General features: G+C 42.9%; 1 protein-coding gene across 18 annotated transcripts in view; it reads right to left on the bottom strand.

Annotated features, from left to right (window-relative positions):
* The window catches only part of RALGPS2 (Ral GEF with PH domain and SH3 binding motif 2), a 255,535-nt gene that overhangs the window by 183,111 nt on the left and 44,612 nt on the right, over positions 1-27,812 (bottom strand). For 13 of the 18 annotated variants that reach the window (XR_005226552.2, XM_043552512.1, XM_043552516.1 and 10 more), the window contains 2 exons: positions 27,613-27,720; positions 4,815-4,865 (listed from right to left, as the gene is read on the bottom strand). Coding sequence is in view for 17 of the 18 variants with exons in the window: in XM_043552512.1 (XP_043408447.1) it covers positions 4,815-4,865; positions 27,613-27,720 (159 nt within the window). In the remaining variant the exon portion in view is untranslated. The remainder of the gene's footprint in view (positions 1-4,814; positions 4,866-27,612; positions 27,721-27,812) is intronic. The other 5 variants (XM_043552514.1, XM_043552518.1, XM_043552513.1 and 2 more) reach the window with 1 other exon arrangement.

Here is a 27,812-nt window from a genome sequence, read left to right as displayed (position 1 = left end):
TGCACCTGAACCAGTACAGCTTGTCTGATGAAGAGCACCCCCTCTGGCATTGGGGGATGAATTTCTTTGCAAAAGTGAATCAAAGAGATTGGAGGTTTTCACAGGAGTGAGAGTTGCAAAAGAATGACCTGAAACTCCATTACGAGTCTCAATATATAGTAGAGTAATTTTATTCAGATATTAGGAATCCTCGGGGCTTTTTCTGGCAACTGTTGAAGAGTTTCACCTTATCAAAGGTGCTTAAATCTAGCTTCTATCTGGATATGGTGTCTGCATCTAAAGCCTAAAACACATTCTTCAAGTCAGTGTTTTGCAAAGAAGAGATGTAGCAAAGAATGATGTGACAGCACAGGAGGCATCAGAAGATATCTAGTGTTATCTTGATAGAAGTTAGCTTTTCTTATCTTTCTCTTTTGAAACATATAGGACCTCTGTCTCCGAGGGAGAAGGTGATACACAGTGTTGTGCTAGCCAAAGCCAAACACTCTGAAGTGGCTGGGGAACTGCACTACTGTTTATAACCTCCTTTCCAAATGTTTGGTGTCATGAGGGGCTTATAGTGCAGTCCAAACAAAAAATACTTCATTATAAGGTTCCTGAAGTTCATAAGCACCAGATAGCCACATTTCACAAACAGGAATACTCAGAATCAGCTGAGGGATGAAACTAATGTTCTGTAATACATTCCACCCAAAAAGAAGGGACTAAAGGAGGCGGAAGAAAGGTTAAGATATTTTGGGTTTTTTCACTTTGACTACTTATTGTCAAGAAAAAAGTTAAATATTTAATAGGAGAAAAGACACACACACACACACCCCGCCATACCACCACTACCCAGGTCCTTGGAGGAGATGCTTGAGAGTGATATGCCTTCTACACGTCTATCCAAAAGCTCAAAATTTTCTTAATAATTTAGAAAAAGTACACACTCAAATGGTTGTAAGAATATATCTGCTTCTAGGAGAAAAATGTTGACATGAGCCAGCCCTCAAAAGTTACCTCTTCTAAAACTTTTTATGTTTCATTGTCGACTACATAACTATGGTAAATATTTGAATATAGACAGGAAGAATTAGCTCTGAGATATATTTACAATGCTATAGATCTAGGCAAAAGGCTCTAGATGTGTTTAAGTATGTTGGTTGAGCTTCTCCACTGATTTTGATGCCAGAAGATAACCACCACAAAAAATTACCATAAAAATGTAGATATTCAGCTCTGGATTTTGTCAGATAATTAAGCTTATGTGAGAGAAATCTGTGTCACAAACAGCAAGCATTTAGAACTTAATTAAAAATATTTCTACACAGTAAAGAATATTCAGAAATTTAGATTTAATCTGCGCTAAGAAAAACAAAATGATTAAATGAGAAGAGCAACAAAAATTATTAAATGTCTAAAAATATGACTTATGAGGAAAGATTAGACAAAACAAACCCAATTTTTTCAAAGAGAAGAGACGACTGAGAAGGGACATGATAACAGATTTCAAGTACACAAAAGGTTGTTAGAAGGAGGAGGGAGAAAAGCTGTTCTTCTTAGCCTCTGAGGATAGGACAAGAAGCAATGGGCTTAAATTGCAGAAACGACAGTTCAGGTTGGACATTAGGAAAAAATTCCTGTCAGGGTAGTCAAGCACTGGAACAAATTGCCTGAGGAGGCTGTGAACACTGCATCATTGAATATTTTTAAGAGCAGGTTAGACAAACACCTGTCAGGGATGATCTAGAGAATACTTAGTCCTGCCCTGAGTACAGGGGACTGGACTAGATGACTAAGGCTACAACTTAGTCACAGGTATTCTGAGTAAAAGTCTTGGACAGGTCACAGGCAATAAACAAAAATTAAACAGCCCATGACCTGTCCATTACTTTTAATCACAGGTATTTTTAGTATAACTTGGGGGGAGGGCAGGGCTGAGGGGATGTCTGGGGGGGCCACAGCTGGGGGCCAGCAGCACCAGCTGCCAGGGGCCACGGACAGCAACTGCTCCGGCCGGCCACCTGGGGATCACCGCCTGGGGCCAATGGACCACAGCAGCTCTGCCCAGCCCCCAGGCCGGGCATGGCAGCCTGGTGGGCCATAGCAGCTCCGGACGGCCATCCGCGGTAATCCTGTGGACCACAGCTGCTGCGGCTGGTGACCACTGCCTGAGGCCAGGGCTGCTCTGGCCAGCTGCCTGGGAACTGTTGTCTGGGGCCACTGGAGCAGCAGTGGATGTGGCTGTCCCCTGGATTGCTCCAGCAACAGCTGGTGTGGCGGTCCTTGGGGCCAGCTGCTTGGGCAGCCCTGGTGTCAGCCACACTGGCCACTGCAAAAGACACGGAGGTCGCGGAAAGTCATGGAATCCATGACTTATGCAACCTCCGTGACAGACACTGAGCTCTACAGATGACCTCTTGAGGTCCCTTCCAGTCCTACAATTCTATGATTCTAAGGACTTGTCTACACAGTCCATGGCAGCTTAGTGCAGGGTATATTCACTCTCTAGCTTGCCACAAACTGTTAGCGTAGACAAACTATAAGAAAAACTAAAATAGGTTTAAAAATTAGGGCTGTCGATTAATTGCAGTTAACTCACGCAATTAACTCAAAAAAATTAATCGTGATTTAAAAAATTTATCTCTACTAATCACAGTTTTAATCGCACTGTTAAACAGAATACCAGCTGAAATTTATTAAATATTTTGGATGTTTTTCTACATTTTCATATATATTGTATTCTGTGTTGTAATTGAAATCAAAGTGTATATTGATTACAAATATTTGCACTGCAAAAATGATAAACAAAAGAAACAGAATTTTTCAGTTCACCTCATACATGTACTGTAGTGCAATCTCTTTATCATGAAAGTGCAACTTACAAATGTAGATTTTTTATTTGTTACATAACTGCACTCAAAAACAAAACAATGTAGAACTTCAGAGCCTGCAAGTCCACTCAGTCTTACTTCTTGTTCAGCCAACTGCTAAGACAAACAAGTTTGTTTACATTTACGGGAGATAATGCTGCTCGCTTTTTATTTACAATGTCATCTGAAAGTGAGAACAGGCATTCGCATGGTATTTTTGTAGCCGGAACTGCAAGGTATTTATATGCCAGATATGCTAAACATTCGTATGCCCGTTCATGCTTTGGCCACCCTTCCAGAGGACATGCTTCCATGCTGACGACGCTCGTTAAAAAAATTCTTTAATTACATTTGTGTACTCCTTGGGGGAGAATTGTTGCCTCCTGCTCTGTTTTACCAGCAGTCTGCCATATATTTCACGTTATAGCAGATAGTCTCGGATGATGACCCAAGTTCATGTTCATTTTAAAAACACTTTCACTGCAGATTTGACAAAACGCAAAGAAGGTACCAATGTGAGAAAGGGGAGAAAGGGGGGCTTGTGTCATGGCCACACAGGGTGGGTAGGGAGTTGCAGAGTGAGCCTGCTCCGCAGAAATGGCTCCTACCACTCCTGTCCCCAGTGATGCCTGAGCTCGGATCCCTGCTCCAGGCACTGCGATTTGGCCCCTGGTGTGTGAGGTTACAGTACTGCTCAGCCCCCACTTCAACCAGGACAGGGGATTTTGTGAGTCAAAGCATAACAGTCCCACAAAACCCAGGACTGTTGGAACTGTGCATTCAGCTGTAACTGCAATTAATCTAGTGTAAATCAACCACAGTTCCCACAGACAGAAATGAAGCATGCCACTAATCAGAAAATAAGCCAAATTAGATAAAGTGGACCAGAAGTTAGGTCAAGTTAAAAGAAGACAAGTTAAGTGATGGAGTAACTGCGTGAGACAGCACTGGCACAATGCATCAACAGCTGAAAATAGTACCAACAATGGACCAAGCTACATTAAATGCAGACCTAAACATCTAACACGGGAATGGCCAGTGGCAGAATTCTGTTGACTACTCAGATAGTCTTAGACATAAAAGCTCCTGATGCTCCCATGCTGCATCTGTAGTGGAAATGGTAGCATCACTCAGTCTCTTCCCATCACCTTCTTTTGGGTCACATCCCAGTTGGTCCAGGCAGACCTCCTTCAGCACCACAGAGTGGGTTTATGGGAGAGAGAAAGGGATTCACCATATGGAAGGCATCCCATTATTCTACACTTCTATCAGGCAGGGTAGAACAATACTATAATCCTCACTGTTTAGGTGCTTTGGGTAGAAAAAAGAATGACGCACTCAACTGCTGATGTATGTTTTTGGGTACTACTAATACTTGTATCCACTATTTCCTTTTCATCACCTACTTCATTTACATTCAGGTGTATGGGTATTCTATGTAAATCAGAGAACCAGCAGTAAGACAAGCAATGTAGCTCATTTGTTATATGGAAAATTAAAACAGACACTGAAAAGTCAAACGGGCCTATCAGTATACAGTCAATGTACAAAAAGCGTATTATGATCATATTTATTGTCATTTAGGTCCAAAGACAATATACCACCAATATAACAAATGTGTCTTTCAACTAGTAAGAAAAGTTGGAACTTTTAAAGTATTATAATATATATTCAACCACAGATGTTTAACATTCAGAAACACTGCAAAAGAAACATTCAGACAGACACTTTCCTTTATCATTACTTGACTGTGTTTAAATTCCAACAGTTTTCCCCAAACACACCATTATTAGATCCAGATATCCTCATGATGTTTTAAAGCCATCTGCTTCAAAGAAATGGAAACTCAGGATAATTGAGCATACATATTCTCCAGTTCCAGAATTTATGTTTGTTGGTTGACATCACAAGATCTTGACCTTTTTCATTTAAAATTGAAAACAAAACCCATGAACTACTCACCTCTGGCTGAATAGCTTTAAATACTGGGACATCCATTAGTGTTATCTGACCCTGAAATACAAAGTCATACATTACATTCAAAATTAATTTTCTGTCCGTTTAAAATCCTACATGGTTCTAAGGTGCCAACTGTACTTGTTTTAGTCTGTTGTATTTTGTTGTTTCACTATAATCATGCTGGAAATATCAGATATTATGAATCTGTTACCAACAAGCATCTTTGCTATTACCATTAAGGCATGCTGCATATCCAAAGTATAAAGCTATGGTCAGTATTTCACATTTATTCAAATAAACAAAATCCTATCTACAAGCAAGTAGGCTACTCTTATGAACCGAATCCTGCATTTGTTTATTTGAGTTATGATTTAACACATATAAGCTATCAGGTCAAATAGAGAAGGACTTCTAAAAATCGCCAAGAAAACACTTTCAATTCCTCACAAACTCAGTTTCTCTCAATGCTCCAAACAGCCTTCTCTTATCATTATATGTATATCTTTTGAAACATTTTTGCATCTCATTAATCAATCGTGTCATTTCTCATGTTTGTAGCATGTGAATCACAAAGCTGAGTTCCCCTGTCCCAAGGACACAGGAGACAAACGTCCATTTTTTCTGTCTCTAAGTTCTTATATGGCATCCCTCATCACAGTATCGGTTTATATGCCAAAAATTAAAAAACAAAAGAACTGTCTTCCTTCCCACCAGCTAGAATTAACAAACAGTGGTTTGCTTTTTTGTTTGTGTTTTTAGCAAAGGTGATGAAAGGAGCTGTATTTCTGTGTGAGAAGAACTACTGACAGATGCGTTTTGTATTTAGTTTTCAACATTGAATTCCATGGTAATTTCTGATCTCTTTTCAGGCAGTGAGTTTCATATTGTCTTTGTGTTGTTCCCTTGAAAATGCCATCTCTTGTGCTCAAGAAGAAGAGCTCTGCAAGGCTCAGAAGCTTGTCTCTCTCACCAACAGAAGTAGATCCAATAAAAAAAAAAAACATTACCTCGTCCTCTTTTTCTCTATAATATCCTGGGACTTACACGGCATATCACCAGTGTGTGAATCTCTGTTGCAAGTTCTGTAACCAGTGGACTGACCACAATCTCCTTGCCTGCCACAGAAGGAGGTGGGCATTTTTGCAACCATGGCTATTTTGGCATCCAGCAGAATTGAGTGTAAAAGGACTCCAAGGCTGCGGACGACTTGACAATCTCAGAGCAGATGCCATCAACAGTGGTAATGTTATAGAAGCAAGAAGTCCTTTGAGGTACTTCCCTTTTACAAACAGTACCATCTCACTCTTGTCTGGGCTTAGCTGCTCTTACTCCAAATACTGATTTTGGGTAAGCACTGGGAGTTCATCTGATCATGTTTATTATAAAATTTAAAATACCATTTTTTAAAAATTATGATTTGATTTTTAAGAGAGCTTTATGGGCATAAGTGTGAGACTAAACTCCAGTTACACTGATTTTTACATGAAACTACGGATGACACGCACACATACACATACATGTGTTTGGATACTTTTTTTTTTTTTTTTTTGCACGTCAACAATAAATCAGCTACAGACTTTTCAAACCAAGAGTCCCAGTTCTACTTTTTTTAAACTCAAGTTTCCCTGTATTATTGATACACTACTATGCAGCTAGTTGGACAACAGTTTTTCAGCCAATTTTAGTCTGTCATTTATCAGTGTATCAACACCAGAAAGTATCTAAGATCATTTTTAAAGTTACTATAAAATAATTATTAATTCCCAAGCTGCCTTCTTAACAGATTGTATTCACAGATTTTAACTACCAACCAAGTAGTAAGAATATTTCTGTCTCTTTATGCCAGCAGAAGTTAAACTGTATGCTGAATTCTAACACTACACTTTTAAACTAACTACTAAGGGACATCAGATAGACCTAGCCTCACAAGTTAATTTAAGAGGCAACGAATAATAGAACACAAAGTTGTGAATTTCAGTTAGTTATTATTCCATACCCACAAGAGGAAAGGCAATTCTTGATTTAGTCCTAAGTGGAGCCCAGGATCTGGTCCAAGAGGTGAATATAGTAACAATGACCGCTTGGTAACAATGACCATAATATAATTACATTTGAGATCTCTGTGGCGGAGAAAAATCCACAGCAGCCCAACATGGGAGCATTTAATTTCAGAAAGGGGAACGACACAAAAATGAGGAAATTAGTTAAACAAATATTAAAAGGTACAGTGCGAAAAGTGAAATCCCTGCAAGCTGCATGGAAACTTTTTTAAGACACCATAATAGAGGCTCAACTTAAATGTATACCCCAAATTAAAAAACCTAGTAAGAGAACCAAAAATGTGCCACCATGGCTAAACAACAAAGTAAAAGAAGCAGTCAGAGGCAAACAGGCATCCTTTAAAAAGTGAAAGTTAAATCCTACAGAGGATAATTCAAACAAGCATAAACTCTGGCAAAAGAAGTGTAAAAATATAATTAACAACAGCTAGCCCAAGACTCAAAAAGTAATAGCAAAAACAATGGTAAGTACTTCAGATGCAGGAACACTGCTAAACAACCAGTATCGGGCAAACTGGTTGAAACTATAGTAAAGAACAAAATTGTCAGACTCGTAGCGGAACATGATTCGTTGGGAAAGAGTCAACATGGTTTATGTAAAGGGAAATCATGCCTCACTAATCTACTAGAATTCTTTGAGGAGGGGGGATCAACAAGCATGTGCACAAGGGGGATCCAGTGGATATAGTGTACTTAAAATTTTCAGAAAGCCCTTGACAAGGTCGCTCACCAAAGGCTCTTAAAGCAAAGTAAGCTGTCATAGGGTAAGAGGGAAAGTCCTCTCATGAATCAGTAACTAGTTAAAAAGATAGGAAAGAAAGGGTAGAAATAAACGGTCAGTTATCAGAATGGAGAGAGGTAAATAGTGGTGTCCCCCAGAGGTCTGTACTGGGACCAGTACTATTCAACATATTTATAAATGATCTGGAAAAAGGGGTAAACAGGGAGGTGCCAAAATTTGCAGATGATACAAAACCACTCAAGATAGTTAAGTCCCAGGCAGACTGCGAAGAGCTACAAAAGGATCTCTCAAAACTGGGTGACTGGGCAACAAAATGGCAGATGAAATTCAATGTTGATAAATGCAAAGTAATGCACACTGGAAAAGATAATCCCAACTATACATATAAAATGATGGGGTCTAAATTAGGTGTTACTACTTAAGAAAGAGACCTTGGAGTCATTGCGAATAGTTCTCTGAAAACATCCACTCAGTGCGCAGTTGCAGTCAAACAAGCTAACAGAATGTTGGGAATCATTAAGAAAGGGATAATAAGATAATAAGACAAAATATTGTATTGCCTCTATATAAATCCATCATATGCCCACATCTTGAATACTGCATGCAGATGTAGTTACCCCATCTCAAAAAAGATAAACTGGAATTGGAAAAGGTCCAGAAAAGGACAACAAAAATGATTAGGGGTATGAATGGCTTCTGTATGAGGAGAGATTAATAAGATTGGGACTTTTCAGCTTGGAAAAAAGAGACTAAGGGGGAATATGATAGAGGTCTATAAAATAATGACTGGTGTGGAAAAAGTAAATAAGCAAGTGTTATATACTCCTTCTCATAACACAAGAACTAAGAGTCACCAAATGAAATTAATATGCGGCAGATTTAAAACAAACAAAAGGAAGTATTTCTTCACACAGTCAACCTGTGGAACTCTTTGCCAGCGGATGTTATGAAGGCCAAGATTATAACAGGGTTCAAAAAAGAACTAGATAAATACGTGAAGGACAGGTCCATCAATAGTGATCAATGGCTCCATGTCTAGTTGGCAGCCGGTATCAAGTGGTGTACCCCAAGGGTTGGTCCTGGGGCCGGTTTTATTCAATATCTTCATTAATGATCTGGAGACTGGCATGGATTGCACCCTCAGCAAGTTTGCAGATGACACTAAACTAGGAGGAGTGATAGCTACACTGGAAGGTAGGGACAGGATACAGAGGGACCTAGACAAATTTAGAGGATTGGGCCAAAAGAAATCTGATGCGGTTCAACAAGGACAAGTGTGGAGTCCTGCACTTAGAACAGAAGAATCCCACGCAATGCTACAGACTAGGGACCGAGTGGCTAGGCAGCAGTTCTGCAGAAAAGGACCTAGGGGTTACAGTGGACGAGAAGCTGGATATGAGTCAACAGTGTGCCCTTGTTGGCATTTTGGGCTGTATAAGTAGGAGCATTGCCAGCAGATTTAGGGACATGATCATTCCCCTCTATTCAGCATTGGTGAGGCCACATCTGGAATATTGCATCCAGTTTTGCCCTCCACTACAGAAATGATGTGAACAAATTGGAGAGAGCCCAGCTGAGGGCAACTAAAATGATTAGGGGGCTGGAGCACATGATTTATGAGGAGAGGCTGAGGGAACTGGGATTATTTAGTCTGCAGAAGAGAAGAATGAAGGGAAATTTGACAGATGCTTTCAACTACCTGAAGGGGGGTTCCAAAGAGGATGGATCTAGACTGTTCTCAGTGGTACCAGATGACAGAACAAGGAGTAATGGTCACAACTTGCAGTGGGGGAGGTTTAGGTTGGATATTAGGACAAACTTTTTCACTAGGAGGGTGGTGAAGCACTGGAATGGGTTACCTAGGGAGGTGGTGGAATCTCCTTCCTTAGAGGTTTTTAAGATAGGCTTGACAAAGCCCTGGCTGGGATGATTTAGTGGGGGACTGGTCCTGCTTTGAGCAGGGGGTTGGACTAGATGACCTCCTGAGGTCCCTTCCAACCCTAATATTCTATGATTCTATGGCTCTTAGCCAGGATTGGCAGAGATGGTGTCACTAGCCTCTGTTTGCCAGAAGCTGGGAATGGACGACAGGGGATGGATCACTCGATGATTATCTGTTCTGTTCATTCCCTCTGGGGCACTTGGCATTGGCCACTGCACTAATATTAGGGGTTTTTTGCATTTGACTGCCCAACTCTTAGGGGGAAAATATCAATCTCCATCAGTTCTGTCCAGCTTGAGCAGTGGGTATATGCTAAATAACTCCCACCCCAGCCTGGAGCCTTTCCCCTGCAAAGTTTACAATCTCTGTTAGAGCCCCATGAACCTGCAAAAGTAGTCCACAACCCAAAGGCATCCCAGTACTGAATTTACAAGTTCCTTGATATGGAACCATTTGGCTTGCAGAACTTACAATCTCATTTGCAACTTTGTAATAAATATATCTTTAAAGTGTGTTAAACAAAAAGAATCCTAACACACACAAGCAAAACTGCAGATTTCACACATTTAAAACTAATGAACTATTTTTCCCCCCAAAACCTGGCTTGCTTTTTAAGTCTCAATGATATGTACATAACAAGCCAAACTGAAGTGTCTCATTTGAGCTGATTAAGTTAGAGGAAAACACTTCAGCTCAGAATACGCGAGAAATGTATTTTATGATGCTTACTTTATGAACCAATTTTGCTCAAGCTTCTTTTAAAACCAATCAAGGAAAGATTCAGCCCAAATGGAATACGAGGAAGTTAAATTAAAAACATGCCTATTAATTTGATTTTGGTAGTGCAAACCCAAAGTAAAATTTCCTTCCCAAGTCCTTAAGCACTTGCAAATCCGTGGATGAAGATTTTGGTGCTTTCTGGCCTACTCCATCTTCTCTGGGTGGCTTAGTTTTTCTGATACTTCGAGCAGAGTTCTGAAATGCTCATCTTGACTTGAATTGTTCAAATGAAACAAGTTTCCCCACAATCATTTTTCTTTATCAACAGTTATCAGTGTCCCTCAAGAAAAAATGTACAAGTTCACTACAACTGTAAATTTGCAGTATCTCTTTGCTCTGTCCTCTGGGCAGGTCTTTGTGAATAAGTATTTTGACTACAAAAAATTAACAATATGGGGAAACTCATTCTTCTATATTCCAGAAACAGAGTACGTCTAGCAATCTTATACATAAATGAAAGAATGTCTCCATAGCCTAGAATGAAAAAGAGAAAGGACAGATAAAACAGATTCTAGAAAGATTTCAGAAGATCAACCAACCTACAGCAGAGACAGCCAAAGAGAAATATATTTGGTTATGCATTTTAGGTAATAGTTCTAGAATGTGTCAGGGAGAAGCATTACTTCCTATATGAGAATGCTGGCTTTCTTGGATCCTGAAAAACTGAAGAATCCTTCAAGAGGAATGTTCATCTTTCAAGGAATTTACATAATTTGTGAAGTTAGCATCTGGAAAGGCAAACAATCTTGTGGTTAAGGCACTGTATTGGGAGTTGGGAAATCTGGGTTCAACTCCCAACTCTGCCACAGTGTTCTTTATTGGGCAAGATGTTGCAGTACTTCAGCTCCCCGTCTAAACAGTGATAAGAGTACGTTAACTCACATGGGTGTGGAGGGGATAAATTCATTAGTATTTTTGAGGTGCTCAGATACTACAATGATTTCCACCACAGAGTTTTCCCTCTGTGTGTGGGGGGGGCGGGGTGGGAGTACTCTCTCTCTCAGTACCAATTCTCAGACAGCCTAAAGCAGAAAATTTACAGCCAGTAGGATCAGGACCAACATATTCAGTTTCCTCCTCAAGGACTGCAGGGTCCTTCTACAATTTAGAATTTGTTTATTGGGGATTTTCCTGGACAGCTTTAGGAAAAAATGCTAGTAAGAGGGGCCACATCATTCAGTTTAAAAATCTTCCAGAGCTCAGGCTCTATAGGCATATGATACTCCTCAAGGACGACTGTAGTGGTGTTGGGACTATATGCTTCTGGGTGCAGAGCTGCTAAACTGCAATCAGTTGCATAGTGTAGGTAGTGTTCTTTTCTTCCATGGCGGAGACATGCCTTGAGTTTAAGGGACCGTGTGTACAGGAACTCTACCAAATGTTTATCTGTAAAGGTGGCTGAAGAAGACTAGATCCTTTTTACTGTGTGATGAAGGCAGCCCAAAATATCCTACTTGGTCAAATATTTCTATTTCAGATTAGTTCAACTGCTTGCAGGCAAAGCAGATTTATTCCAGAATAGTGAAAAGCAGCATAGCTGCAGATTTTATATAATTTCTGTCCTTGCTGGTAAACCTCTCAGCTGGTTTTGAAGATAAATTTAAGGAACTGTTGTGTGCTGTCTTTGAGGCAGAGAAGTATCTGAGCTCCACAGACAGGGCAGTCTGCCAGAAAGAACTATAGCATTTCAGTTTCCAATTGACTTTGCTGCCTGCTATGCGAGGTCAAGAAGAACTTAACTGTTGGGAATCTGTCTCTGAGATGCAGAATATGGTTTTAGAATGGATGGACTAAAACTGCTGGCTATAATGCAAAATGAAAGTCTAGATTTTGGTTACAGATGAATATTCACAACACTATTTCCTTGGGATGTTGTAAATTCTGAAAGCAGTGCTTTGTAATTTGTTTCATAACTATGTTGTTTATCATCAGGAGTATTCATGGCTTCTAACTTTGCCAAATGTTTGTCACTAGACAACATTAAGACATTAGGATAAAGTAACAGCAAGGCTTCTGTTAAACATAGCATCAGTTATGTTTGTATCCTAATGCCCAAAAGTAACACTCTGGGATTAAAAGCTCCTCTCTGGGGATTGTGCTTGTTTGTTCACCAATTTTATTCCAAAGCTTTTGTCATAATATAATTCCATTCTCTATAATAGAAGGATGCCTCCTGTTGCTCATGTTTGGAAATTCCATAGTCTTACTAGTTTTGGTAAAACAAAACTTGGTGAAACAAAAGTCTGTTTCAGAAATTCTAAGAAAAGGTAAAATGTTTTCCCCCCATTCATACTCTAGGGGCCCAATTCCCCACTATATTTGATCTGCTCTCAGATATAGCAGAGACTGGCAGCTGCCATGCACTGGTTGCAGCTCTCTGACCCATGGTCACTCAGTCCCACTGGAAGTTGGAGCAGCAGGCTGGCTACTCCAACTATCTCCACTGGCTCAAGCTGCATAAGGAAGCTTACACCAATGGAGGGGCACCAGAATAGAATGAACCCCATCACAGGAAGGGTATGGAAATTGTACAGCCCAAAAGAGTTGCAACTGCCATTTTCTCTTTGGTCTCAGGTCCTAAGGATATTGGCCAATAGCCCTCTAAAAGATCTAGGACCTTGGTTTTGTCAGGGCCATACAGCATCTAATCCAGAACAAAACAGAACACTAGCATATCTGGTTTTGGTACTAGATCAAATGGACTGCACCACTTTGAGACTCTTACCATGCTTAAACCCAATGCTCTCCAGCTTTTGTTTTGCTGCCCCCCACATTCTATATAGTATACAGAATGTACACTGCTAACATGATTTCATCAGGATCCAAAGATCAGCAAGATTAGACTTTCCAGTTGCGGTGGTGAAGACACTTATCAAATTCATCTCTTTACATCATCTGTGCATTGGAGACATTTTCCCCTAAGAGCACAAGAGTATGGTCTTCACCTGGTAACTGGAGACATTACTACCTCCTGTTCGGTACAGTAACTCCTCACATAAAGTCGTCCCAGTTAACAATGTTTTATTGTTATGTTGCTGATCAATTAGAGAACATGTTTGTTTAAAATTGCGCAATGTTCACTTATACTGTTGTTTGGCAGCCGCCTGCTTTGTCCACTGCTTGCAGGAAGAGCAGCCCGTTGGAGCTAGCTGCTGGGGGCTTGGAATCAGGGTGGACCGGCAGCCCCCCGATCAGTTCCCCGCTCCCCTAAGTTCCCTATGCAGCAGCCGCCCAGCAGGATATCTATTGCCGGGCAGTTCCGCTGTCCCTCTGCCCAATGCTGTGTGCTGCTCCTGCCCTCTGCCTTGGAGCTGCTCCCAAGAGCCTCCTGCTTGCAGTGCAAAGAGGGAGGGAGGGAGGGAGGGAGGGAGAGGGGTGCTAATGTCAGGGTGCACCCCTCCCCCCCACTCCTTTACCCCATCTGGCGATCACCACAGAACAGGTGGGAGACATGACAGGGCTCAGGATGGAGGGAGCTTGCTGGCAGCAGCTGCTGTCTCAATTTGTTGATCTACTTAAAAAGGCAGTGTACTTAAGAGTGGGGTCAGTGTATTTAAAGGGACAATGCATGTCTCTCTCTCTCTCTCTCACACGCACACACACAGTGTGTCTCTCTCTGCCATGCTGTCTCCCCTCCCTCCATTCGTGCTGCCTTGTAGAGTGTGAGGCTACATTAACAACGTGTTAACTCTTGAGGGTTCAGCCCAGTACTCCATCATTCAGCAGTAAGACATTCCCTGGGAAATATCCCACCCTCTGACTTCACCACCTCAAACAAGCTTCACAATCATCATTGCTGTGTACAGTATTAAATTGTTTAAAACTTGTGCTCTGTGTGTTTGTGTGTGTGTGTGTGATAAATATATATATGAAATATAAATATATATATAGTCTTTTGTCTGGCAAAAAAAATTTCCCTGGAACCTAAGCCCCCCAATTGGATTCACTTAACATCGTTTCGCTTAAAGTAGCATTTTTCAGGAACATAACTACAATGTTAAGCGAGGAGTTACTGTAGGCTCAACACTATTTTCCTATTCCTCTGAGGTTTTAATAGATGTACATTGTAACTTGCCTTTTCTTTCTGCACCGAAAGTATTTCACAGTCTACATCCCTCACCTGGCTCACTACTTCAAAAACGTCCTGCCACTTGGCAAGTAATTTGTTGCCTATGACTGGTAATTGCAACAGGACTTAGCCTCGCCACTCTCCAAGCTTGCTGTAGTAGTCTCTACTACTGGTGTATAGGAAGTATCAAACTGGAAACATGAAAAATCAGGTATTTTATCATATAGCATGTCTTAGTATACTGATTGGTATTCTCTGCCTACGTCTTCTCTGATAATGTGGACCCGGTTTTATGTTCAGAGGTATTTACTGAGTTCATTTTATTGTCTTCATCAGTTCTGGCACTGATTGAACCAGGGGTGTTACAAATCTCAACACATCTTCTTGCATACGGTATCATTCTGCCCGTTTCTCATTAACATCAGTGTGCCCAGTTGAAAATTTTTTAGCTATTGCTTCATCATATAGCCTTCCTGTAATAATATGGGAAGCAGATAGGATAAATGGAAACCCAAATGAAACTGGACAATTAAAAGAAGAGAAATAAAACAAAGTACTAAGAAAGCCGAGGATGGGTTTCCCTACAGGAATAAAAATAAGGGTTTGTTTTTGAGGGTTTTTTTGTGAATTTATCCGTTTTCCCATCTCGGCAAGAATGAGCAGACTAGGATATCATATAAATAAACTAACACCAGAAGAGAAGTTACGTCCAGTTAATGCCTCCACCAGTAAGCAGATATGCCACCTCCTGGTCACTCAGTTAACAGTACAGAATTTCAGCTATGGAGTACTTCAAGCCTATTCACACAAACATGAACCCTAAAGTGAATACTTATCTCATTAGAAAAAAAAAATGATTTTTTTGCATATTCAAACCTTGTTGGCAAAAAGGAAAGTCATTTGCTGGAGAACGTAAACTGGACTACAACTGCAGAACAGTTAACCTCAATTTAGAAGCCCTAGCAAAAGCTCCATTTAACAAAATGAACATCTGTCCAGTTTGGGGAATAATTTGAGTAAAGGAAAAAGACTGTAATAAGAATTTTTATGCAATGTTAAGATTCTGTCTCAATAGGTAACATATTAAAACCTTAATGCAAATTAATGGTTTCTCTTACTAGAGCTGACTTGGTGGCTTTGAAGTGCCGTGAAATATAGAACAGGGCAAAAGAATACCTTTGTATCTCACTCACTAATGGTGATCTAAAATCTGCGGATGGGCTAAATCAACATACCTCATTGCTGCTCAACATCATCCTCTACTGGCTGAACAGGAGTTAGTCAATGGAGCTCCGTCAAGCCTTGCCAGCTATCCTGAATATATAAGTGTAATGACAATTCATGTTCCAGATCCCAGATTCCAAAACGAAACCATCATTTCCTTCATATAGAGGTACCACAGGTTAGGGAAGGCACTATGGTATTGTATGTAGCTGGGCTTGGAATGACAAACAGCAGCGTGTATACGATTGAGAAAAATACAGCACTGAGGGACATGCTTTTTAAAAAATATTTTGCTGAGAGTTTTTTTTTTAAATTTAAAGAGACTTTTCTAAGGCGTTCATCAGCCTAGTCTCTGAATGCCTCACAAACAAATGAATTTATCTTCACAACACACCTATGAAGTAAAAGGTAAATTAATTCCCTGTAATTCAGTTTCTGTAAAGCTATCTATCGTGCAGAATTCTCAACTCCTGGGTCTTAGCTCAAGGGTAACAGTTCTGCCCGAGCCATTAAGATTTAATAATCCATCACATGCCACCTACTGCTAAATACAGATATTTCCCCCTCCAAATGTTCTAGTTATTTTGATTGCACAGGAAGTGATGCTTTCGTGATGACAGCCAATGCAAAATCATCATCAAAAATACCTCCAAGAAAAAATGAAACTAGGCACAAGAATAAAGATCATTCTAAAAGATAATCTCCAAATACTATGGGGAGCTAGGGAGGCCAGTGAGATTCCAGGAATAAAATAAAATATTGAGAAGCAGAATTGTAAATAGTTTACCTTTTTCTAAAGATATTATCTGGAAATGATTCTTACGCCTGAAGAGTAAAAAAAAGTCAATAAACCTGCACCTGCAACAATCAAGACCAATGTGTTGAAAGATTTTTTTTTTCTAATTCATAAATACAAAAGAGGAGCAAGGTTCCACTTAAACATCCAACAGTGCACAAAACATTCAAGTCTACAGGAGACAACATATAAACTTCCAGTAAAGTAAATAAAGCAGCCAAGTGAAAAAAAAGGGACATCTGGAAAAATGAAGTGGATGGGAGAGTTTGGTTTCTCCTTACCTTGGAAACAAGCTCTGGAACAGAGAGCCACATACAAGATTCCCTCGAGGCTAATTTTCAAACAATAATGCTTTGCACATGTGTATTATACAGATATCTCCAATGAAAACATCTGAAGAGACATTGGTGGCAACCTTACCCAAGATAAATGAACCTTGATATAGCCTTCCATCTGCCAGCCCAGTCAGGCCAAAGCAATAAGATACCAGATTCATTTATATACAGTCCTTTTGGTCACAGTATTGCCCAGAAAATTGGTGTAAAAATACCCGCAAAGTTGGGTTATTCCTGGCGGAATTCTGTGCATCTGCAAACACGCAGAATTAATCTCTCTCACATAAGTTTGTATTTTCCCAGCATAAAAAACATTTTGCCTAAGAAGTGCTGCAGTTCTGCCTTTTGCCCACCAGAGGGCGATGTGGTGCCAGAACAGCCAGCTGCATTCATGCTGGCTGTCCTAGCACCAGAGCAGACTCTGGTGGGCAAAAGGCAGAACTGCAGCACTTCTTAGGCAAAATGTATTTTATACAGGAAAATTCAAAATTCTACGCCCACTGCTGCAGAATTCCCCTAGGAGTAGAGTTCATCACAGCACCCTGCCCGCAGAGCCAGGTTAGGACAGAGTGGGGCACACAGGGCTGGGATTCAGAATGGCTAGTGGGGGGGACAGACTGGAGCATGGGCTCAGGAGCTAGTGGGGTGATAGTGCTGAGCCTGGGGAGGAGGACTGCAGAGACCCAAGCAGAATGAGGGGTGTGTGAAGAGTGGCAGACATGCCTGACTGAATGGGAGAGGCTTGGGGTCAGCCAGGGTCCGCATGGGGTAGGCTTCCCAACACTTAACAATTCCACTCCCAGAAGAAAAACCTCCTACCGCCACCCAACATCCTCCAGGTTCACTCTCAGGCTCCTTCCCTCTCCCTCAGCTCTTCCATTACCCTTACCTCCCCCAAGCCTTTGCACTGCTTCTAAGAGGTGCAGGAAATACAGCTCTGTATTGAAATTTAAATGAATGACAAAAAGTTCTGTATTAATATGCCTCATAAGGAATCTATTTGTCAAAAAAATTAGCAGAATCTTTTTTTTTTTAAGTCTGTATTGTTACAGATATACTTGGTAACAGATATTTTGAAATAAATTACCAAAATAATTGTAACTAGCATGATTATATTGTGTTATTTTGACAAATAAAATATGCAGAATTTTCAAATATTGTGTGCATAATTTTTAATTTTTTGGCACTGTATTCTCCCAGGAGTATAGGGTGGACTTTTTAAATGGGCTTTACAGACCATTCCATATAAAATACCAATGACCTTAACATTCAGTATATGGAGAAGGACCTCACCAGGACAGGGATGTGGGCACGGGAACAATGCTAACAGAAGAATAGGCTTTGAGTTGAACAAGAAGGTGAAGCTTCAGAGTGTTCCTAAACCTCATTCATCCTGCAACCTGAGGTCATTGTCATGAGAAAAATATCTTCCATGTAAGAAATTTAAGATCACAAGAGCAACATGGGTTCAACAGAAGTTTTTGTCAGCTTTGATGAAAGTCCCCCTATTACAGAAGAGACTTTTTAACTTATGGTAACTGAGTGGTTAAAAATACAAAGCTGTGTGAATGTAATTGCAGAGACAAGTCAAACTGACTAATTCATGACAAGTCAAAATACCTGGCACATGTTCCTTGATGGAATTAATCTTAACGATAATCAAGCAGTTTTTGTATGATGTAGGTAAAGGGGTCCTTGTTGGTTTGTTTGCCCCACACCACAAACCTATTATTCTCAGCATTCTTCTCAGGTTACTTCCAAGACATCCAACACCCCAGAGTACCTGCTTAGAGTCACCCGAGCTACAGAACTCTGCTTTTCTATCAGGAACCCGGATGTTAGGCTTAGCCCATATGCAAACAGAAATAGAGGTTTACTCACCTGTACCCACAGTCTGAGATGGATTCTACACATTCATACCCCAAGGAACACTTCATAGAAGTGTCATTGGAACGTTTTCACATGCTCCTTCCTGCTCCTCCTTCTCATTATTCCCAAATGTTCTGAGGGTGAGGCTATAGAAGGGAGTGTCTCGATAAGTTCCTTCCACAATCTCATCAGGTCTGCAATTGTAATAAGGACTCCGAGGATGAGGGAAATGTAAGGGTATGTCTACAGTACGAAATTAGGTCGAATTTATAGAAGTCGATTTTTTAGAAAGCGATTTTATACAGTCGATTGTGTGTGTCCCCACACTAATGCACTAAGCGCATTAAGTTGGCGGAGTGCGTCCACAGTACCGTGGCTACTTTCGGAGTGTTGCACTGTGGATAGCTATCCCACAGTTCCTGCAGTCTCCGCCGCCCATTGGAATTCTGGGTTAAGCTCCCAATGCCTGATGGGGCGAAAACATTGTCGCGGGTGGTTTTGGGTAAATTGTCAGTCGCCCCTCCCTCTGTGAAAGCAACGCCTTTTTTCCGTGCGGGTGCCATACTGCTTTCAGAAGACGGTGCAGTAGGACTGCTAACTGTCATCATTGAACCACCACTTCCGCGCCACTCTGCTCTCCTGATGCTATGAATCCAGCTCGCAGGTCCTCTATATGACAGTCATCATCCACCACTTCCGCTGGCACTCTGCTCTCCTGGTGGTCTCAGGGCCGCTTCCACCACAACTCTGCTCAGCTGCTCTTGTCTCACCATAACACGGCAAGTGTGCAGCCCGCTCAGCTGTTGTGTCCAGGCAGAAGACAGGTCTGCAAAACTGGTCATCCAACCACCGCTTCCCCTGCAACTCTGCTCTCCTGCAGACGCCATACCACGGAAAGCATGGAGCCTGCTGAGATCACTGCGGCAGTTATGAGCACTGTAAACACCTCGCCCATTATCATGCAGTATGTGCAGAACCAGAACCTGCAAAAGCAGGCGAGGAGGCGATGGCAGCACAGTGACGAGAGTGATGAGGACATGGACACAGACTTCTCTCAAAGCACGGGCCCTGGCAATTTGGCCATCCTGGTCCTCATGCTGTGGAACGCCAATTCTGGGCCTGTGAAACAAGCACAGACTGGTGGGACTGCATAGTGTTGCAGGTCTGGGATGATTCCCAGTGGCTGCGAAACTTTCGCATGCGTAAGGGTACTTTCATGGAACTTTGTGACTTGCTTTCCCCTGCCCTGAAGCTCAAGAATACCAAGATGACAGCAGCCCTCACAGTTCACAAGCGAGTGGCAATAGCCCTCTGGAAGCTTGCAAATGCCAGACAGCTACCCGTCAGTTGGGAATCAATTTGGAGTGGGCAAATCTACTGTGGGGGCTGCTGTGATCCAAGTAGCCAATGCAATCACTGAGCTGCTGCTATCAAGGGTAGTGACTCTGGGAAATGTGCAGGTCCTAGTGAATGGCTTTGCTGCAATGGAATTCCCTAACTGTGGTGGGGCAATGGATGGAACGCATATCCTGATCTTGGGACCGGACCACCAAGGCAGCCAGTACATAAACTGAAATGGGTACTTTTCAATGGCGCTGCAAGCACTGGTGGATCACAAGGGATGTTTCACCATCATCAGTGTGGGATGGCTGGGAAAGATACATAATGCTCGTATCTTCAGGAACTCTGGTCTGTCTGAACAGCTGCAGCAAAGGACTTACTTTCCAGACCAGAAAATAACCACTGGGGATGTTGAAATGCCTATAGTTATCCTTGGGGACCCAGCCTACCCCTTAATGCCATGGCTCATGAAGCCATACACAGGCAGCCTGGACAGTAGTCAGGAGCTGTTCAACTATAGGCTGAGCAAGTGTAGAATAGTGGTAGAATGTGCACTTGGATGTTTAAAAGCGCGCTGGTGCAGTTTACTGACTCAGTTAGACCACAGCGAAACCAACATTCCCATTGTTATTACTGCTTGCTATGTGCTCCACAATATCTGTGAGAGTAAGGGGGAGACGTTTATGGCGGGGTGGGAAGTTGAGGCAAATCACCTGGCCGCTGATTACGCACAGCCAGATACCAGGGCGATTAGAAGAGCACAGCAGAGCGCGCTGCGCATCAGAGAAGCTTTGAAAACCAGTTTCATGACTGGCCAGGCTATGGTTTGACAGTTCTGTTTGTTTCTCCTTGATGAAAACCTCCCCCCTTGGTTCATTCTACTTCCCTGTAAGCCAACCGCCCTCCCCTCCCCCCTTCCATCACCGCTTGCAGAGGCAATAAAGTCATTGTTGTTTCAAATTCATGCATTCTTTATTATTCTTTTATTCGTCACACAAATAGGGGGATAACTGCCAAGGTAGCCCGGGAGGGGTGGGGGAGGAGGAGGGAAGGACAAGGCCACACTGCACTTCAAAACTTATTGAATGCCAGCCTTCTGTTGCTTGGTCAGTCCTCTGGGGTGGAGTGGTTGGGTGCCAGAAGACCCCCCTCCCCCACATTCTTGGGCATCTGGGTGAGGCGGCTATGGAACTTGGGGATGAAGGCGGTTGGTTACACAGGGGCTGCAGTGGCGGTCTGTGCCTTTCCTGCACCTCAACCATATGCCAGAACATATAAGTTTGATCCTCCAGTAGCCTCAGTACTGCATCCTGGCTCCTCTCATCATGCTGCTGCCACCTTTCCTCTTGATCCCGCCACCTCTCCTGTTGCTCCCGCCATCTATCCTCTTGCGAGTCCCTCCTGTCCTTGTGTTCATTTTGTGCTTTCCTGCCATTGTCTGCCTCCACGCATTCTGCTGGGCTCTTTCAGTTTGGGTGGACTGCATGTGCTCAGAGCACATTTCATCATGAGTGCATTTTTTTCACCTTATCATCTGTGTTCGCCTCTGGGACGGAGATGCTAGTCACAGTGTTGAAACATTTGCAGCTGCGGGAGGAAAAAAAGGGAGATTAAAATTGAAAAAGACACACTAGCCATTTAAAAGGAGAGGCTGATGTTTTCGGGTTAATGTGCAGCACAAACCCAACTAACCCCCCACACCCAATTCTCTGTGCTGATTGCTTCACCCCTCCCCCCCACCGCATGGCTAACAGCGGGGATGCTTTCTTTTCAGCCACAGGCAAACAGCCCAGCAGGAACGGCCACCTCTGAACGTCCCCTGAATAAAATTCCCCTATTTCAACCAGGTGACCAAGAATGATATCACTCTTCTGAGGATAACACAGAGATAAAGAATGGATGTTGCTTGAATGACAGCAAACACTGGGACCACATGCTGCCATGCTTTCTTATGCAATGATTCCAGACTACATGCTACTGGACTGCCATGGTAAAGTGTTTTACCATGGAGGAAGCAATAAGGCTGCCCTCCCCAGAAACCTTTTGCAAAGGCTTTGGGAGTACCTCCAGGACAGCTTCATTGAGATGTCCCTGGAGGATTTCCACTCCCTCCCCAGACATGTTAACAGACTTTTCCAGTACTGTACTGGCTGCAAATGCATCCCAAGTCTTCAGGGCAAAGTAATCATTAAACACGCTTGCTTTTAAACCGTGTATTATATTTACAAAGGTACACTCACCACAGCTGCCTTCTCCGCCTTCAAGGTCCGGGAGCCTGGGTTGGGAGGGTACTGTTTCCAGGGTGATAAAGAGTTCCTGGCTGTCGAGAACGGTTTCTCCGCTTGCCTGGTGTGCACTATCATCTTCCTCGCCCCAAAATCCTCATCCCTGTTGCGTGAGACTCCCTTGCAGGAGTCCATGTACAGGTGTGGGGTAGTTGTAGGGGCAACCCCTAGAATTGCATGCAGCTTATCATAGAAGCGGCATGTCTGGGGCTCTGACCCCGAGCGGGCGTTTGCCTCTTGGGTTTTTTGGTAGGCTTGCCTAAGCTCCTTAAGTTTCACACAGCACTGCTGTGGGTCCCTGTGATAGCCTCTGTCCTTCATGCCCTTGGGAGATTTTTTCAAATATTTTGGCATTCTGTCTTTTGGAACGGAGTTCTGATAGCACGGATTTGTCTCCCCATACAGCCATCAGATCCAGTACCTCCTGTTCCATCCATGCTGGAGCTCTTTTGCGATTCTGGGACTCCATGGTCACCTCTGCTGATGAGATCTGCACGGTCACCTGTGCTGATCAGCTTGCCACTCTGGCCAAGCAGGAAATGAAATTCAAAAGTTCGTGGGGCTTTTCCTGTCTGCCTGGCCAGTGCATCCGAGTTGAGAGTGCTGTCCAGAATGGGCACAATGGAGCACTGTGGGATAGCTCCCAGAGGCCAATACTGTCAAATTGCGTACACACTAACCCAAATTCGACCCGGCGATGTCGATTTCAGCGCTAATCCCCTCGTCAGGGAGGAGTACAGAAATCGATTTTAAGAGCCCATTAAGTCTACAACAATGGCTTCGTTGTGTGGATGGGTGCAGGGTTAAATCGATCTAACTACTAAATTCGACCTAAACTCGTAGTGTAGACCAGGGCTAAGAGTGAATAAGTAACGTCTGCTGCTGCTTCAAGTGGCCTCTACACATTCCCAGGGTAGAGATAGTCTGATAACCAGAACTATGACACAGAATTCTAATTCAACTGTGACTGAAAAACTGCTCTACCAAATTGTGCATTGGACATGGATGCTAAAATTAAAGAAATAATATTTAGTGGATTTGTGTATCGAGCTCCAAGTTAAAATTCAGCAGATTTCAGAGACATTTAAAGCATGACAAAGAGGCTGACTTAGTCCTAATGGAGTACTCCTTAACCCCCACAGGAAGAGGAACAGTCGAGCTTGTGTTCTCTTCAATACATAACCCTAACCCATCTGGAGAAGCACTGAGAAAAAAATAGCCTGACCCTTACAACTCTCTAAACGATATGAAGAGCTGTGAGGATTTTCTACAGCCTTTTTTTAAAATAATATGACAATGCTCTTTTAGAGTAATGTGTAGAGTCTCTATTCATCCAAGTACACATGAAAGCTGGGAAAGAATACTGGTAGAGAAACTGTTTGAGGGAAGTTAGTTACTGCTTTGGGCAGGAATATAGGACGAAGGATCATTTTGTGTTTGTGGAAAACTGTAAATGGTGCATTCACCATCAAAGCCTGCAGTTCACTTACTCTTCTGGGAAAACGTATTGCTATGATGAATACTATTTAATAGATTAAGAGAGAGCACTCACTAATAGTCCTCACTCAATTCATAAAACCAACCTTTGAACCTATCAGGGGTTCTCAACAAATTTTTTGGCAACCAACTCTTGCTGGTGGCTGCTCTGACAATTTTTCCTAAAATACTTGATTAACTTTAGGAAAAATAAACATGCACATATACATATCCAAATCATTGTAATTTATATATGTAGGATTTTTTTTTTTGCAAACAATAATAAAAATCTACTGTTTCTATTCTTTACTGAACCTTAATAGAATAAAAACACAAATAAGGTGCTTTGCACATTCTTGTCTTTTTTTTATTGTTTCTTTTGCTTTTTTGGTTGTTTTGTTTAAGACTTGCTAGCTACTAAATCTGCTGTGAAATGTGGTATTAACAAACATACAAATATCAGTTTTCCAAGCAAACTTACTTAGCCTTGACAAGCCCAGGGACAGAGAGGTAGGTACGGAGGGAGCAGGGGCCAGGGGCGATGGGACACTGGGGGGTGAGCTCAGGGCCAGAACCGACCACCACGCAGCCGGAGAACAGAGCCAGAAGTCCCATGGCTGGAGCTTGCCACCCACCATCCCAGGGCTGAAGCCTGACCTCACCACCCCCAGGAAGGTGGAGAACTGACTGGCTGCCTGCTCCTCCAGCTTGTGTGTCTTCAGAGGGGAAACACTACCCCACACCAATACCAAGACTTCAAAGAGCATATGGAGGTACCGTGCACAGTTTCTTAGTGCATAAGATTATATCCACAGAAAATCTGACACTCTTGAATATCCTGTTAGACTACAAGACAGATAACACAATAAAAACATTGCCATTCCTCCTGGACATAGTTCTACTATGGTTTGAAACCACTAAAGTCATTACTTCCTTTTTCAAAAACATATCTGAAAGACAGGTATGAAGCATTAAAAACCCCACCAGACACAGTCAGTGAGACTGATAAAAGATCCTCCCAATGCTGAGAACACCAAGTAGCCTCAATATGTTAAGAAACCTGAAATCCCCAAAAATCAATATGCTGGACTACCCCAAGTCACACAGTGGAGAAAAATACCGTGCTTCGCTACCGGGACAGACATTAAAGTCTCAGCAACCAAACCAAACACAAAACACACATCAAAATAGGGTCTGGCATATCAAAGCAGAAACTGACATGACAGGGTAGGAACCAGAGCACTGCGAAAAAATACCAAAGCCTCCTCCCTCAAAAAAAAGTACTGAAGCACTGCAGAGTATGTTGGAGCATTCAAGGCAATCTTCTCAAAAGGAATTTAGGCATTTGTACTAGATAAACAGACCTCAGTTCCTTAGCATTAGACTGGAAAAGTACGAATAAGTGTTATAAGGATACACGACCATCTCTAGAAGAACTGAAGTAATGTAGATGCACAGTCTAACAGGGAGTTCCTGCATCAACTATAGATCAAGAAGGAACTAACTGAAGCATTAGGAGAAAAGACTATAATAAAGAGGACATCCAGCTTACACTCTACACCAGTGGTTTTCAAACTGCAGGTCGCGACCCAGTACTGGGTGCGGAATGTAGGGCAATGGGTCGTGGCAGTTCTGGTCAGCACCGCTGACTGGGCCATTAAAAGTCCCATCAGTGGTGCTGCCCAGCTAAGGCAGGCTAGTCCCTGCCTGTTCTGACACTGCGCTGCCCCCCAAAAGCAGCCAGCAGCAGGTCCAGCTCCTAGGCAGGGGGGCCACGGGGCTCCGCACGCTGCCCTTGCCCCAAGCACCAACTCTGCACTCCCACTGGCCATGAACCAGCCAATGGGAGCTGAGGGGGTTGCCTGCGGGCAAGAGCTGAACGCCTCCGTCTAGGAGCTGGACCTGCTGCTGGCCACTTCCAGGGTGCAGCGTAGTCCGCGGTGCCAGGACAAGCAGGAAGCCTACCTTAGCACCCCTAGCTGCACCGCTGACTGAGAGCTGCCCGAGGTAAACCCATGCCCCAAACCCCTACCCCAGCCCTCAGCCCCCCACCCTTCCCAAACCCACAGCCCCTTCCTGCACCTCAAACCCCTCACCCCCGGCTCTACCCCAGAGCCTGCATCCCCAGCCCAGAGCCCTGACCCTCTCCCACACCCCAACCCCCTGCCACAGCCCTGAGTCCCCAAACCCCCTGCCACGGCCCTGAGTCCCAAAACCCGGAGCCCCCTCCTGCACCCCAAACCCCTCATCCCCGGCCCCACCCCGCAGCCCTCACCCCTGCATCCCTACCTTCTGCTCCAGCCTGAGGCCCTCCCACACCCCAAACCCCTCATCCCCAGCTCTGCTGCATCGCAGGCATCAACAATTTTCTTCAACTGGGTCGCCAGAAAAAAAAAAGTTTGAAAACCACTGCTCTGCACCACTACTGCTGCCCTTAAAGGTCACCAATCCTCATGACCTAAGGGAATTCTACCAGTTTCACACTGAGGAGCTAAAACCTGGAGCTAATCCTGCTCAAATGATATTATAACTCAAGTATTATAAACCATATTTTACAGATGAGAAACTGAGGCAAAGTAAAGGTGACTTGCCCACGGGCAACAAAAATGATTAGGACTATTGAATAGCTTCCATATGAGGAGAGGTTAAAAAGACTGGGACTGTTCAATTTAGGAAAGTTGACTAAAGGCAGTTCTACTCTGCCACTTAAATCAATCTAAATGCATCACTCAGGGGTGTGAAAAGGACACCCTGCTGTGTGATGCAACCTAAGCGCTGTCTACACTAGTACTACATCAGCAGGAGACACTCTCCCATCGGCACAAAGCATCTTCACCAGACGTGCTACAGCAGCACAGCTGCACCGATGTAGTGCTTCCAGTGTAGACCTGCCCTAAGGAAGGATATGACAAGAGGTCTATTAAATACGAATGGTACAGAGACAGTTAATATGGAGTGTTATTTACACCTTCACATAACACAAGAACTAGGGGTCACCTGATGAAATTAATAGGCAGCAGGTTTAAAATAAACAAAAGGAAATATCTCTTCAAACAACGGACAGTCAACTTGTGTAACTCATTGCCATAGGATGATGTTAAGGCCAAAATGTAACTGGATTTAAAAAAAAGAGAACTAGATAAATTCATGGAGGATAGGTCCATCAATGACTATTAGCCAAGATGGTCAGGGACACAACCCCATACCCCAGGTGTCCTACACCTCCAATTGCCAGAAGGTGGGACCGGACCACTCAACATTGCCCCTTTTCTGTTCATTCTCTCTGAAGCAGCTAGTATTGGCCACCATCAGAAGACGGGAAACTGGTCTATATGGACCATTGGTCGGACCCAGTATGGCCATTCTTATGTTCTTAACACAATACAGAACTCGAGTCCAATTCTTTAAATCATAAAACCACCTTTCTGTAACATACCAGGGTACAATCCAGACTAATGAGCAGCTGTCACCCCTGCCCTGCGACTTTGGGTGCCTTACAATGCATTGCTGAAGGAATTCCTACTTGGGCTGCTCACAAACAACCTTCCAGCATGCAAGCCACAACCTGAGTGTGTGTGTGTGTGTAACTGCAACCTGCCAGCTACAGTTGGATTACTCTCAGGCTCTCATCAGCCTTGGTTATACTGCAGGGTGACCCCAACACACTCCCAGTCTTAGATTTTCCCGCAGAAACGTATGTCCTGTACTGTCCAGCCTGGGGCCTAGAGGAAGCTGGAGCCTGTGACCAAAGGAACCACAGAGGGCCTCTTTTTGAAGCCCTGTGGGTGGGAGATGGGGAGAAATAGGGTTGTTAAGAGCGGAAAAGAAACAGCGCCAAAAGTATAAGTATTCCCACAAAAAGATAACTTGTTGATTGCTTACAGCGTATTCTTCTGGTGTAACCTTGAGAACGTCGAATACCACTGCATCAAAGCTTTTCTTCAGTTCAGCAGAACCTTTGTCACTTAAGGATTCAGAGCTGCTACTCTTCTGTCAAAAATTAAAAAAAAAAGAACATAGATACAGTTCTCTTTTCAAAACAAGAAGAAAAGGTTTATTTTCAAGTGTCTCTTTGTTCCAAG

This window comes from Chelonia mydas, chromosome 8, assembly GCF_015237465.2.
Source record: "Chelonia mydas isolate rCheMyd1 chromosome 8, rCheMyd1.pri.v2, whole genome shotgun sequence".
In the NCBI taxonomy this organism is placed as follows: Eukaryota; Metazoa; Chordata; order Testudines; family Cheloniidae; genus Chelonia; species Chelonia mydas.
Note: the sequence above shows the minus strand (reverse complement) of the source record. Positions and strands in the feature narration are given on the sequence as shown.